Below are 14,894 nucleotides of genomic sequence, written 5' to 3'. Positions count from 1 at the left end.
CCTTTGGATGTATCCATAAATAAGCCCTTCAAGGACAACCTAATTGGATGGCTAAAGATATGCACGAGATTACTTCGGGAGGCAAGATATGTAGACTACCAGTGAGAATTGTGTGCGACTGGATTTTATGTGCATGGACCATGATTTCATAAGGCATTGTTTCCAAAAAATTTCCAGAAAACAGGAATCTGAAACGCGCATGATGGCAGTAAAGATAACTGCGTGTCAAAAGACGTAGATTCGGGTGATGATAGCAATTCTTCCAATTCCGATAGCATTGATGATGAATGGACATGGTAAGTCATGCACGAGACTTTAATATTACAGAATTTTAATTTGCCAGTATTTTGTTTCCTTTTGTCCAGGTATCTATGACAGGCCGGCTGTAGAGGTGAGCTGAAGGTTCACTGCCTCATTCTTCATGGGCTTCACAAATCAGCTCAACTGAAATATTGTGCATTAACTGAGTGTATTTCTTAAAAATATCATGTAATAAATTTAAAACATGCAATACCATACTTGATTTTATACCATCACCCAAGCTGTATGGAAATTGTTACCGTGTAAAATATTCCCCAGTCCATTGAATTAATGGCGTAATTCTTGCACCTGAGTTTTTGGTCATAATATTCAAAGGAAAAAGTGTGAGAATTATGCCAGTTAATACGTAAAATATTCCCCAATCCGTTGAATTAATGGTGTAATTCTTGCACCCGAGTTTTTGGTCATAATATTCAAGGAAAAAAGTGCGAGAATTATGCCAGTTAATACGATATTTGATTGCAGGCTTTCAGATTAAGTTGTTGGTGTATGCCAAACTGGTATAGTTCCACCCAGCTGAATCTCTTTCTACCATTTTATACTTTCAGTAAATGATCTAAGTTAAGTATGAACAGTAAGCATGAAAGATTCCAGGCTTGTATTAATAGTAAGGAAAGCTCATTGTAGAATCTTCATTTCATCTGCCATATTATTAAATAGTTTTGTGTCCATTGTCTGTCTGTTAAGACTTGGTATATTATTTCAGACTTCCATGTCCCAAACTGCCTACATGGCAGGATTGTCACGAGATGTGGAGTAAAAAGCGACGGCGACAGTTGCGTGAGCAGCAGGGAACGCCCCCGCAGAATGTCCATCCTGCCAAACCTGTGCTGCCTGTGGACAAACAGTCGGTCTCCGCCAAGGCATTAGAAGAGGACTTGGGCGGGTGTGTGTTGTGAAGTGGTACAAGAAAGTTGGGGGCGCATTTGCTGTGAATTTCCGAAGATCCTCTCTTTCAATGTAGGAAGGGACAGACCAGTTGAAAGTAACTGCTCACCCTAGTGCACATCTTTGTATTTTGCTAAATGATTTCAAATATTTTTCTGAGACCATGTTCAGTTGTGTGGCCAGCTTTACTGGCCAATATCAACAACATCTTATCCAGCTTGATTTGTTGACATTTTTTTTTTTTTTTTAACTGAAGCCTTGTCTGTTCCTCACTGACTAGCGTTTAAGTGAAATATTTGAAATCATAAATATTGTTTATTTAATGTTTTCTGCACATTCACTCAGCATGAATGCCATAACAAAATTAAAAAACCCTCCCTAGTTTAAAGACTTATTACTTGTTAACCTTTGTTTTATTTTATTTTTCTATTACTATTTATCCAAAAGGTAAGAACTATCTGTCTCCAAAGTAATATACTTAAGAAAAGAAAATAAGGATAGTTCCTGAACCAAATTTTTCCCTACCTTACTTTTTCTCCATAAACAACTCTGCTGAATAGAAGTAAAAGCTGACTCCATTTACAATGGTTACTCTAAAAAATGCAGATTTTTAAATATGATTATATAGATAAAATAGATCAATAAATCACACTCTAAAGGCAGCTTTGTTGCTGCAGCTGTAGGTTTCTGTCCTGAGCTAGTCATTTAAGCTCTTCACAATATGTGCAGTTCATGGTTTTCAGGAAGTTCTTGAAATACGACTCTCTTGGTCATTCTCTTCTTTTATTCCCAGCAGCTATTCCTTCAAAGATGTTTCAAAGAAAGTCGTGCTGCAGAATTGGGCTAACTATTGCAATGCCAATTATATTTCTACACCTTTGTTATTTACAAAGTTCATATAACCACGCTTTCTGCTTGTATTCAAATTTAGTTTAACCAGTTTCCCTTGAATGGTGCATTTGTAATGCTTGTTCAAAATGGCTGCTGCGCTTGTTGTCAGTCAAGAGCAACTGTTGTAGAGTTCCTGTGTTCTGAGAATGACAATATGGGAAACATTTGCAAAAAGTTGAGACAGATATATGGGAATAGCGCTGCTGATTGCAATACAGTAAGTTTCAGAGCACAGAGATTGTCGGACAATAGACACATCCAAGATTCAAGATTCTCATCGCAGTGACAGACCACATATCACACTTAATGTCTGACAATGTGTCTCTCAGAAAAGGAACTTTGTCGAACATGCAACTAGGGCATACCTCACCCAAGCAACTCATTTGACAGAAGATCATGAAGGATGAAAACTTGTACAGAAAAGTGTCCTTGGAGATCAAGATTCTCAGAATTCAGTGAACGAGAAGAAGTGGAACGGGGAGAGAAATAATAAGAATTTGGTAAAGAGTTCAACTGTAGAAAATAGAGAATTAGAGGGTGATAATGAAATTTGGAAGGTGAAGTTGAAGATAGAAACAGCCGTCTCTCAAAACATGGTCTTAGATTGAACAAAAAGAAGACTGAATGCTTGGAAACCATCTCGAGCAACGGCTCCACCCAAGTTGATGGAGAGACCTTACAAAGACCATAAGCTTCATGTATCTAGGATCATGCCTGCAGACTGGTGGTGGTATAGGTTATAAAGTACAAAGTAGGATAAAGGCAGCATGGATGAACTAGAGGGTAATTACAGGCATACTATGCGACAAAATGATGCCACTACATCTGAAGTCCAAAATATCTGCATGATAGTACGTCTTGTTCCTTTGTACGCTGTTTAATGTTGACCAGCTGACAAAGCTACGGAATGCCAATTACACGAAATGGAAATGTGTATGTTCCGTTGATCGATGGGCATGACACTCCTGCATTATGTTAAAAATACCACCATTCGCCAGCAAATGGGTATCGCACCCATCACTGAGAAGGTACAGGAAGAGCATCTCCAGTGGTATGGTCATGTCCTGCTGGAACAGTAGCCAAATTTTACCCATTCTTTTGAAATTAATGGGCAACATCCATGTGATTGGGTGGTGGTGATTATTGTTTTAAGATGAAGTGCAACTAGGTAACCATCTTCTGCTAACACGAATCAGAGGGGGAAAAATGGAAGGGATCAGACACTTCAAAAAATTAAGGTATGGGTTAAAGAAAGGCAAAGATCACAAAGAGTTTGAAAATGAAAGAGTCCCCGTGTCTCCAGTGCTCTTAATACTGTCGGACCGGGCGAGTTGGCTGTGCGGTTAGAAGCGCGTAGCTGTGTGCTTGCATCCAGGAGATAGTGGGTTTGAACCCCACTGTCAGCAGCTCTGAAGATGGTTTTCTGTGGTTTCCCATTTTCACACCAGACAAATGCTGGGGCTGTACCTTAATAAAGGCCACAGCTGCTTCCTTCCTACTCCTAGCCTTTTCCTATCCCATCGTCGCCATTAGACCTATCTGTGTCAGTGCGACGTAAAGCAACTAGCCAAAAAAAAAAAGGTCAGGTCAGAGAAGAGCAAGAGTTGACCAGGGGAGGTCTGATAGGATAGATGAAAGTGAGGAGCTTGTTACAAGTAAGTGGAAGCAGTGCCAGGGTTCAGCTAAGGGGCCTCATGGTTCTAAACCCACACTCCCAAGACAAAAACCCTTGAGACTCCTTAGTCGCCTCTTGCAACAGGTAGGGGATACTGTGGCTGTTATTCTGCCGTCCCCCTGCCCACAGTGTCAGCGTCCACATGGGTGGCGTCCAAAGCAGCGCTGACATGACATGATAAATGCTGATATGAAGACTCTCAACTTAAGACCGTACGATGCCCAAGATCGTGCAAAATGATGAGCCAATATTAAGGATCTTGCATCAATGGGGAAATGCTAGGAGGAGGAGGAAGAAGAAGAAGAAAATTTCGAAACTATGGAAGGAAGACAAAGGTGATGATTGTCGATTAACAGAAGCCAACCAACCCTCTGTGAGGCAGATAGCAGGTTTCGAGGTCATCAGAAATTTGTCTACTTGGATTCCATGTTTTCTTATACTGGAGGATAGTCGGGTGAAATCAGCCCGGGAGTGGTGGTGCAGGGTCTTTTGTGACCTGGCAGAAATTTATTTTGTTCGATTGCACTTATTTTTAAAATTAGAGACCTTGGCAGCCAATACCTCTCCCCCTTATTCCTTGCCATATTTCGGACGTCAGTGGCATTGTAGTGGAGGGTGTTCATTCTTAAAAAGAGGGATTATTGTCAAGCAATGCAATAAAGTGTCCCGTTGAACCTCACACCACCAGTCCCGTTCATTGGAAGAATGCCAGCAGCATTGTTGGATGTACCCAGTGAATTACTTGTGTAATCATGTTAGGAATTCATTCAGGCAATCCCTTATTGCTGAAATGAGTTACGAAGAGTATGAGGCAAGCATGTTATATTTACAGTCTCTGGAGGAGGGAGATGTTTTAGTGAGAGTGAGGATGAATTGGAAGTAGTAGACTCTTAACAAGTGATACGGGACAGACCGCTAATGAAGAATAGTAAACATTAGTGGTGTTGATTTACCTCTTTCTCAACGGTTTTGTACCACAACAGGAAAGGATGGTGTTACAAAATGGACAAAAATTCCTTCTCCTAAAAACTCACACACTGGAACCCACAATATTGTCACTCATTTACCGGGAGTGAAACTCGTAGCAAGAAGCTCATCACCGCCTGAAGAAGCTTGGGAGTGTTGTTTTCACGAATGATAACGTTGAAACTCATTGTAAACTGTATGAACCTGGAAAATGAAAGAGTCAGAGGAAATTATACTCGCAAACAAATTACTTATTATGATATAGATTGTCATAATAATAATAATAATAATTTTGTGTGGCCATTTCTAGCCGAGTGCAGCCCTTGTAAGGCACTCTCTCCGATGAGGGTGGGCGACATCAGCCATGTGGAGGCTGTGTGTTATTGTGGTGTGTGAGTTGCAGGGATGCACAGACATCCAGTCCCCGAGCCAGGGTTGAAATCTCCGACCTGGCCGGGAATCGAACACGAGACCCTCTGGACCAAAGGCCAGCACGCTAACCATTTAGCCATGGAGCTGGACATGGATTTTTCATGAAGGGGATGCTTATTTCCAGTAGCGTAATCATTTTGGAAGGACCCCTCCCCACCACCTAGGAATATACTGCACGCACGAATAGCATAACGTTGTTAGCAGAATTTGAGCCTGTCGGCTGAAAGATTAATAGAGATTATTTCTGTGCATGTCAAGTTTTTACTTTTATAATATTCATATGCTTTGAAGCTAATTAATATTGGATGTATACCATTATTTTTGATGAAACATCATGCTATTGAGTTAATAAACCTAATACATCAATATATATGATACATAAAAATTAGTAATTGTGTTATTAGAACATGGTTAATCCTAGTGGTCAGAAAGTACCCCACGCCACCTCTCACGTTGCATCAACGAGCGCCACCTGTCCATGGTTAAGAAAAAAATGTGTATAGCCAAAGCAGCCACCACAAAGCGGAGCAGAATATGAACGGACCTGACAATTACAAAGAACACAGAACTGCACTCGTCTGACTTTCTCATGTCTCCCATTGCCATGTGCGCTGCTGAGACCTGGACAGTCGAACAGGCATATAAGAGAAAAATGGAGATCTTTGAGTTGTGGGTTTACTGATGCATATTCTGCATTTGTTGGACTGAACACGGAACCAGTACATCCATGCTGAAAGAACTAGGCATCCAAACTAGAGTTCTCGAGCAGGTTAGCCAGGCTTCAGCATTCCTTTACTGCCATGGTCAGGTAGTCCCGCTTGTCTAGCATAGCTGTAATGCTGGGTGCAACAAAACAATACAGTAATTTGAGGCCCTGAAGAAATAGTAGTAGATGATCATTGATTACACAGGCAATGAGGAGCAGGGAGTGAACGGTAACCATTTTACTGTAATGGCATTGCAGAAGATAGTGAGGACCTGCCGCGAGTGACAAGATTCAAGTATCTTGGCTCCACGATCACTGATGATGGCCAATTTGTTGAAGAGGTCAATGCAAGGATATCCGCAGCCTGAATGAAATGGAGAACAACAACTTGCAACTGGAGGATGAAAGATAATCTCAAATCAAAAATCTATCATACAGTTATCTGACCTGTTGCTCTGTATGGTTGCGAATGTTGGCCGACTACGACTGAGACAGAGCGTCAACTGGGTGTCATGGAGGCTAACATGCTGAGATGGACAGCTGGCATCACTAAACTGAATCGCATCTCCAATGAATCCATCAGGAAGAAATTTGGTGTTGCACCAATTCAAGAAAAAATGCACAAGAGTCATCTACGATAGTTTGGACATGTACTAAGGGCAGACATCGACACTATCATGAAGACGGGATACATGTTAGAAGTCACCGGTAGGAGACCAATAGGACGACCAAAACAGCGATGGGCCGATACCCTTCACAAGATCTGAAGAGTATCAGTCTCTGCCAGGCTGAGTGGTTCAGACAGTTGAGGCACTGGCCTTCTGACCCCAATTTGGCAGGTTCGATCCTGGCTCAGTCCGGTGGTATTTGAAGGTGCTCAAATACATCAGCCTCGTGTCAGTAGATTTACTGGCACATAAAAGAACTCCTGCGGGACTAAATTCCGGCACCTCGGCATCTCCGAAAACCATAAAAGTAGTTAGTGGGACGTAATGCCAATAACATTATTATTAGTATCAATCTCCACCTTGAAATGGCCCAGGACAGAATTAAATGGAGACAACGAATCCATGTAGTGGACCCCGCCAGCAGGTGTGACAAGTGCTGAAGAAAAAGAAGAAAAGTGTTGCAGAAGTGAAACAAGAATCCAATGGAAATATTTAAACTAGTAGTTTGTGCAAGTAACTGGCATATTTGTATAAAAAAACATTAAACAATAAAACTAGTCTTCTCTGTCGACAATAGGCTAGAAGTGGGCAACTATGGGAGACAAGGACACCAGAAGCCATCAAAATGTTTCCAAGAGAATGTGAAGAAATCCGTCTGCAAGCAAAGAATCATAGCATAGGAAATGAATCTCCTTCCACCAACAAACCCATGCCTCATTTAAAATATCTTAGGCTTGAGGCATGTGAATGCAACTGACAGCTGCTTTGCATCAAATAAGAGCAACTAGAGTCAAAAGGCTATAGAGAAAGCACACAAATGATAGTTGCCATCAAATTGTCATTATAGACATGAACATTTTCTCAAAGGAATAAAAACTGAGTTGGGATGCCACTGTCAACTTCCCAGAAGTGGAAGGAGGTCCATCACTCAGTGCTGGTGAAATTTTTTGTGAGAAGTGTCGATGGGCTTCATATCACTGCATTTCTGTGGCATGGGGGGGTGATAATCTGTACCAGCAGCTATCAAAGTTACATTCAGGAAAAGGCCGTGAAGCCCTTGAACACACCCTTGTAGTGGAAATGCACTGGATATTCCAAATGGACTTAGTGCCCACTTACAAGACAATGTTGACACAAAGCTGACTGGAATGCACTGGTCATTGCCACTGTCGATTGACTGTTACAAACAAACTTGTTTAGTTGTCGTTTCTCTATACACTAGCCACCATTGTATGAGGAACAGAACATAGAGTATGACTAGGTGTTCAACCATTATTCAGCGGTTTGTATTAATTTGTTTCACTTCTCATTCTTCGGCTCTAGACTATTCACTTCGGTGTATTGTAGAAAGTGTATGGAAAGCCGTGTAGTAATTTTATAGGCAGCTTGCGGTTTATTTTTTGTCCCATATGCAAAGAAAGTAATAATGATGACCAAATGATCTGATTATAGATATTGTTGTATATTTTGGTAATTTATTCATTGTAAAATGTTCAGGTAACTGCCCCTTATAATTCAGTTTAATTGAGTTTTCATGTTGGAAAATGTTTATTGGGAGAAAATCTGTTTGTTTTTATTTTAATGTAGAAGCAAGGGTGATTCAGGTTCAACCCTTTGTGTTGTCAGTTTAAGTCCTGCGTCTGGAGAAGACGCTGGTTGCAAGAGTTTTTCAGCCATTTGGTTCTTACCTTTGGGATATTATTCTGTTTGTGTACATGTGGTACAGTTGTGTGAGTGTGATTTACTTACATTCCTTGATTATCCCACTTTTGTGTGTATTTCTAAACCCATGTATACCTGAGTGTGCTGATCTTAACCTCGCATTTCTTATAAATACCAGACAAAATTGTTAGGCATTATATATGAATTTGAAATGAACAGGGAATAATTTGTCTGGTACTTTCCTCATTAGAGCATGGAAACTATTCGGGAGATGGTTACAACTCTGCCTTGTGTGCTATATTTGATTTTACATTTTGTGACCAGTTGATTTTCTGCAAAACAACTCCGTGATCAACATTTGTTTGCTTATTATGATACAGGTTTTTCAGTCTATAATTAATGATGGTTTGATTGATAAAGTAGAAAGTAATCAGCTGAAAATTAGTGGCTCTTATATCTAGCTAAATACACTTTTCTCTCATCTTCTGTGTGGCTGTCTGAATAACAGTTTCTGTTTCACACATTAGATTAAACATAGTGACAGATGAGTGTGGAAAGGTGGAGGAGACTAGGACAAATGTGGAAACACAAAATGATAATTTCCACATCTTCATACACTGCCATTTTGAAGTCGATGGGATCTCTCCCCATCGATCTTGGCTCTCCTACATCCATTTCTTCATAGCCTTCATCGAGCTCATTTCTGCTTCTCATCTTCTTCACTCAATCGTGAGCACTCAATGACAAACCTTCAGTCTTGATTTAGAAAGTGTAGTTTTAGAAGAAACCTGGATAAACATCGGAAAAGCGAAGAAACTAAAAGATAAAGATGAATGCAGGTAGTAAAAGACTAAGAACACAAGGAGAAAAGGCTGTCAGTGGATCACTATAAGTAATGGAAAGAAACTGCGTCGAACCAAGACATATAGGGAGATAGAAACACACAATAGAATAAATACAATGACAGGTCATTGAGGGAAGAGGGAGCAGCAGAAAAGAAGACAAGGACAAACACATCTTTATGCTTTGCCGTCTGCTACGTCCATTTCTTCTCAGTCCCCAAACACCCCATTTCTGTTTCCCGTCTTCATCAAATTAATGGCACCAGGTTGATGATATTCTAAAATTAACTGTGCTTTTTTTTTTTCTGGTCCTCAGTATTGACTTGTTGACTCGTATTAGAGGCTTGGGATATCTGTGGACATCTTCTACCACCTTCCTTCCTCTGTCTCTGTGATTTAATCTCTTACCACCTCTGTATTTTAGTCTTTTGTCATTTTCTGTCATTCTGCAGGGTGGGCGAAAAGTCTGCGTACTGCTGTTTTCACTCCTGGATGTAATTGTTGCCTGTACAGATATTTGTAATAATAGATCAGTCTGACAGTGGAAGCTATTATGAAACTAACGATAGTAAATGTAAATAGGACATTTATGATTTATACAGAACTGGCTGGACAAACAGTTGCACAGCCAACAACCAACTTTCAGTTGTGTTTTTAGAAGGTGTCGCCTTTGAGGAGAACATTCTTGACCTGGGAATGGAAGACTTTTATGACAGGATTGTAGAGAATGCACTTCAAAGTGGGAGACTATGAACGCGTTTGGGAACTTGTGCCGCTGTTGAAGAATCAATAACCTGATCTCCAGTGAAGCCACCCTTCGTGGCCCTAGTCTTTTTTTGGCCAATACCTTCATTGTCAGAACCCTTCCATTTTTTCTCTCTGATTAATTGCCTAGTTGTACTTCCTCTTAAAACAGTAATCACCACCACTGCCACCACTCAATCCATAAGCATGCTTTTGAATTGAATATTCTGAATTCAACCATGAGAGACCATATGTGAAAGAATTTGAAAGTCAGCCCTGCTTTTGTCCCTTACCACTGAATATCAGATGTGGATTTAACATGGCATCAAGAAGCATGCCAGTTCCCAACAAGAGAAGACAAAACAAATAATCTTTCTACCGATGAATGTGCTATTTTTCAAATTTCTAACCATAGGAATGTTTATTTTGGGTCCAAGGAGAATCCATATTTATTTCTAGAAATTGAACCATAATCCACCTCACAGTATGACTTTGGCGAGGGTAACAAAAGAGTAAATGAGCAGTTACTGACAAGGGTGAAAAATGTGTGTGATGGAAGTGAAAGTAAAGAACTGGATGGTTGAAATTGGCAGCTGGTATAAAGCAAGGAATTGCCCTCTTACCTCTACTACTTATAGTGGTGATGGATGATATAATACCAGAAGGTAGCTCGGACCATTGGGGAGTGAAGAATGAAAGCAGTGTTGTTTGCAAATGACCTACCCTAATATGGGGAAACAGTGAGAGTGAAGTGCAAGAACAGCTAAATATATGGGAGGAAGTTGTGCCATCTTATGGAATAAAGTTCTCATCACAAAAGAGTGAAATGCTGGTTACGACACAAAACAAGAACCGAGCATATAATGGCATGACATTAGGAGCTGAAACTTTTAAATAGAAGAAAATGGAGGAAACAGGATGGAAACCAATGAATGAGGAAGGTGTGCAAATGGATTCTTTAAGAGTGTGGGAGGATTGATATGGAACAGGGATGTACTAGAGAGATGTAAAGGAATTATCTTCAAGACTTATTTTGTGCCAATTTTGACATATGGATCAGAAATGTGGGCAATGAAGGGGAGGGATGAAAGTAGAATACAAGCAGTGGAAATGAAGTTTCAAAGTCGTTGAGTAGGTTTAACGAGAATTGACAGAATAAGAAAAGAGTTTGGGAAATGGTAGATGAGGAAAAGATAGAAAAATCAAGGTTTGCAGTGATATGGCCATTTTAATACAATGGAAGAAGAGAGGATACCAAAAAAGATGTTAGAAATGGAGTTGAAGGGAAGGAGACCTGCAGGAAGACCTGAGGGACAGATGGTGGAAAGGTGTAAAGAAGAGTATCGAGGCAAGAGGAGGGAACTGGGCGAAAGTGACGAAAGAGAAGTGATGGATAGACAGAAAACGATGGAGAGGCTAATGTTCCAAGCAGACCCAGCCTGTGGTTTGAAACTGCTCCAGATGTTGATGATGATGATGATGATGAACGGATCATCATCTCCTTGTACCGTAATGTCTTGCTTATGATTAATGAATGGTTGTGTCTTGAACTCACTGTGTGGCTTCAACAAGACCAGCCCATTTTGCCATCAGCCAGGTTGAATAACTCAGATGGTAGAGCAATAGCCTTCAAAACCCAGCGTGGCAGGTTTGATCCTGACTCAGTCCGGCAGTATTTGTAGGTGCTCAAATACGTCTGCCTCATATTGGTAGATTTACTGGCACGTAAAAGAATTTCTGTGAGAAAAAAAATTCTGACACCTCAGTGTCACCGAAAGCAGAAAACATATTTAGTATAATGTAAAACCAATATTATTGTTATTATAATTATTATTTCATCAGTGTGCGATTGCATCACAATTAGCTTTTCCTAAATAGATAAGACTAGTTGGGGATTTGAGAACCTTACTTCACTTTTGCCATGGTCACCATGACCAAAATTCACCATGCCAGACAGTTCTTTTTGAGGCATCACAAAGCAGGATATCTGCTAAAGGCACCAAATTACAAACAACGATTTAAAGAATGCTGTGCGCAGTGCCTTCATGACTGTGCTGTTACAAATGGACCTGGAGACGCATCCATCTATTCAGAGTTCATGCAGAAATGCATTAGGATGTTTTGGATCTATCAGAGGTGAATTTATTTTAAATCTATATTGAAAACAGGGGTATACAGACTTTTTGCCCATCCCTTTCAGAAGTATACAACATGGGAAAGTTGTGATAAAAGTGCTGGATACACATTGTACAATATGAAACAGTGTTACTTGATGAGGAAGTGAATGATCTTTGTGATCAGTGAACTTTTCTTGGTTTTCTTATAGATCATTTTGTCTCTTATCGTTGCCTTTGAAGGAGTCTGTTGGGAAAAATTCATATTTTCTGAATAAGGACTGTCTTCAAGGAAGCGCATTTCCTTAGTTCCCAAGAAGGTCATTAACCAGAAATTAAAATATTTTCGAATTCTTGGACTTCCTTCGAAGAATATTGGAATTTGTTCAAAGAATGATATCAGAAATGTGGTGACCCAAAACTGGACTATCAGGGACTTCCATTGGAGGCTTTGCAAATTGCAAAACAGTTGTGAGACGAAATACTGCAAAAAGGGTCGAGTTGTAACGAAACCTCTGATAGCGTAATGTTGTATCTGTATTTTTGTTGTGCAACCACCACTTTCCTTTTACTCAAAGTTATGGCTATTTGAGTGATCTTCCTTTAATTGCAGTCACTAGGGTTAGTTTGTACTTTTTATTTGTCTGTCGTTCCATTTCTAACAAAATTTTGACTTGCAGATGTTTTGTGGTAGATAACCCCTCTAGAATATGCAACATGCTTTTTTTTTTCATCTGTCATTGTAGCGACAGGTGACTGGGGACTTGTATCCCAAGAAGAATTTTAATCCATGGTGGATGTGCGCCTTTTCTTGTATTGACCTCACTGTAGACTAATCCCTCACTGATGTTAACATGAAGTAGCATTTTTAGATTGAGTAGATAGCTTTGTGTTCGTCCTTTCCTGCAAGTGCATCCTTATTCCCTCCCCAGCTCATCGAAGGCTCTGAAAAAGGAAGCTGGAGGTTCTTCACGATCGGCATCGAGGAACTACGACCAATCAATATATTCTGCCGTGAAAGCCATAACGGGTGGCATGCCATCAGCTGTTCCCTCTCCTGGTGCCATGGCACAGACATCTACTTCGTCTTCCCCTGCAGTTCCACCACCCACTGAGATGGTAGGCAGACCCATCCCACGTTTAGGATCCTTGGAGACAGCTGCTACGCCGCCACCGCCACCTGTAGCCAGAGGAAGGATACCGACAGTCTCCAACCATGCAGAAGGATCTCACACTCCACCTGCCATGTTGAGGGCAAAGGATCCTGGTACGAGTAACATGGGTGAACCAGTACCTCTCCAGCAGCAACTGTCTGTGCTTTCACATGCTTTGACGAATAAGCTGCCCATTCGTGTTGAGCAGATAATGTCCCTCCACTGCGAAAAGGAGGTGAGTCTGTTGAAATTTTGGCATGTTCTTTACTTACATAGTCATCTACATACATAGAAATACCACCATTGCAGAAACTGAGAAAAATAAATTAGCAAAAATCATTACCTGAATATTTTTCTCTTGTAATTTTTTGTGTACTCTCATTAACTACTACTACTACTATACAAAACAACACTTCACTGTTTAATTTTACATCAACTTTCACTCTCAAACCTGTACAGTAAAATAACATTAAGATGTTTCTGCAGGAGGTGAGGAAGGAGAACGTGTTAAGTAAGAAAACCTGCTATTGAATACACAAATAAAAACTATCCAACAGGAGTTGATAAAAAAAATCTGACACGAGTGCATTTTTCATTGTATGCGTGTGGCTACATTGAAAGCTATAGCTATTGTTTCTTAAGACCAGACGAGAGTGTTAAAATCAGTGAAAAACACCAGACAACAAATATGAAAACATTTTGCAGAATAAAAGTATTAATGTGTTGTTGCAGATTACACTCTTTCTAAAACAAATGTTAGTTGAAGCCTTATATTTTCGACCAGTGGATTATTAAACATTGTTTTCTGGTCACACTCTTCGACCATGAATTATTTGGAAGTTACACTGGGTCATATGGGAGAAAATGACTGGCCACCATTTTGAATGTGGCAAAACTTGACTGACGAGCCTAACTTAGCACACGAGGGCGAAACGCAGGCAACCAGGAATGAGTTAGCTGGAAAATTTATAATGTCCAATAACGGACCATTACATTGGTATTATGACGAGTCGAAACTCGAAGGTGCGAGTTTCAACATTTGCGCCACCTGTACTCGCTTAGAGATCTGATGTCAGTCCACTTCCTGAAGGATTTTAATTTTGTCTTCATTAGTAAACAATTTCACGACTCTTTCCATGTCCATAACTAGGCTACAACATGACAAATATCATCTGATCACCACACTAATCTGTAGGTTGCCTATCACACAGTAAACATTCGCTACCCTTCACTGTACCACTCACCACTCACCACAAAATAAATTTCTAACTTCTGAATGAAATACAAGCACAAACAGGATATTGGGTTATTCAGCAATGTAACTGCTAAGTGGCAAGCAAAACTAGACATTCCTTAGTCTAACGGCTTGCTCCCAAAGGTACAACTTACCCTGTGAAGTTCAGGAATTCAAGGCCTTTTCCTGTTATCTTGCAACTTTCCTCTATCTGCCTCCTGTGCCAGGAGCTCTGTCTTTGTTGGAAATCACTTTTTTCACAAGGGATGACAATGAACAGTTTCAGGGCTTGGATAAATGTGATTGTTCTAAGTAGTAATAGCGAAAATTCATTATTGTTGATAAACTTAACCATAATAGGTATTTGATTTGATCCTGTATTGACTTGTCTAAATCTATTAAAGAAACTAATTAAAATAGTTAATGATTGAAAATTATTTATTCATTCATACATGTTTCAGGAACAATATGAATTCCCTTCATCACTGAAGTCAAATCAAAGAATAGAAACAGTATAACAGTCTTTTGTTTAGCCCACAATTTAAAGTATTATATCCTAATTCACCATATCAGTGAATAAACAAACATTAGTGAAAT

General features: G+C 40.0%; 1 protein-coding gene across 4 annotated transcripts in view; it reads left to right on the top strand.

Moving 5' to 3' along the window:
• LOC136886332 (cyclin-dependent kinase 12) overlaps positions 1–14,894 on the top strand; it is a 211,644-nt gene that overhangs the window by 164,354 nt on the left and 32,396 nt on the right. For all 4 annotated transcript variants that reach the window (XM_068230699.1, XM_067159065.2, XM_067159067.2 and 1 more), the window contains exons 10-11: positions 1,028–1,207; positions 12,842–13,298. In XM_068230699.1, coding sequence (XP_068086800.1) covers positions 1,028–1,207; positions 12,842–13,298 — 637 coding nt within the window. The remainder of the gene's footprint in view (positions 1–1,027; positions 1,208–12,841; positions 13,299–14,894) is intronic.

Source organism: Anabrus simplex, chromosome X (assembly GCF_040414725.1).
Source record: "Anabrus simplex isolate iqAnaSimp1 chromosome X, ASM4041472v1, whole genome shotgun sequence".
NCBI lineage: Eukaryota > Metazoa > Arthropoda > Insecta > Orthoptera > Tettigoniidae > Anabrus > Anabrus simplex.
This window is presented reverse-complemented; position numbering and strand designations above follow the sequence as displayed.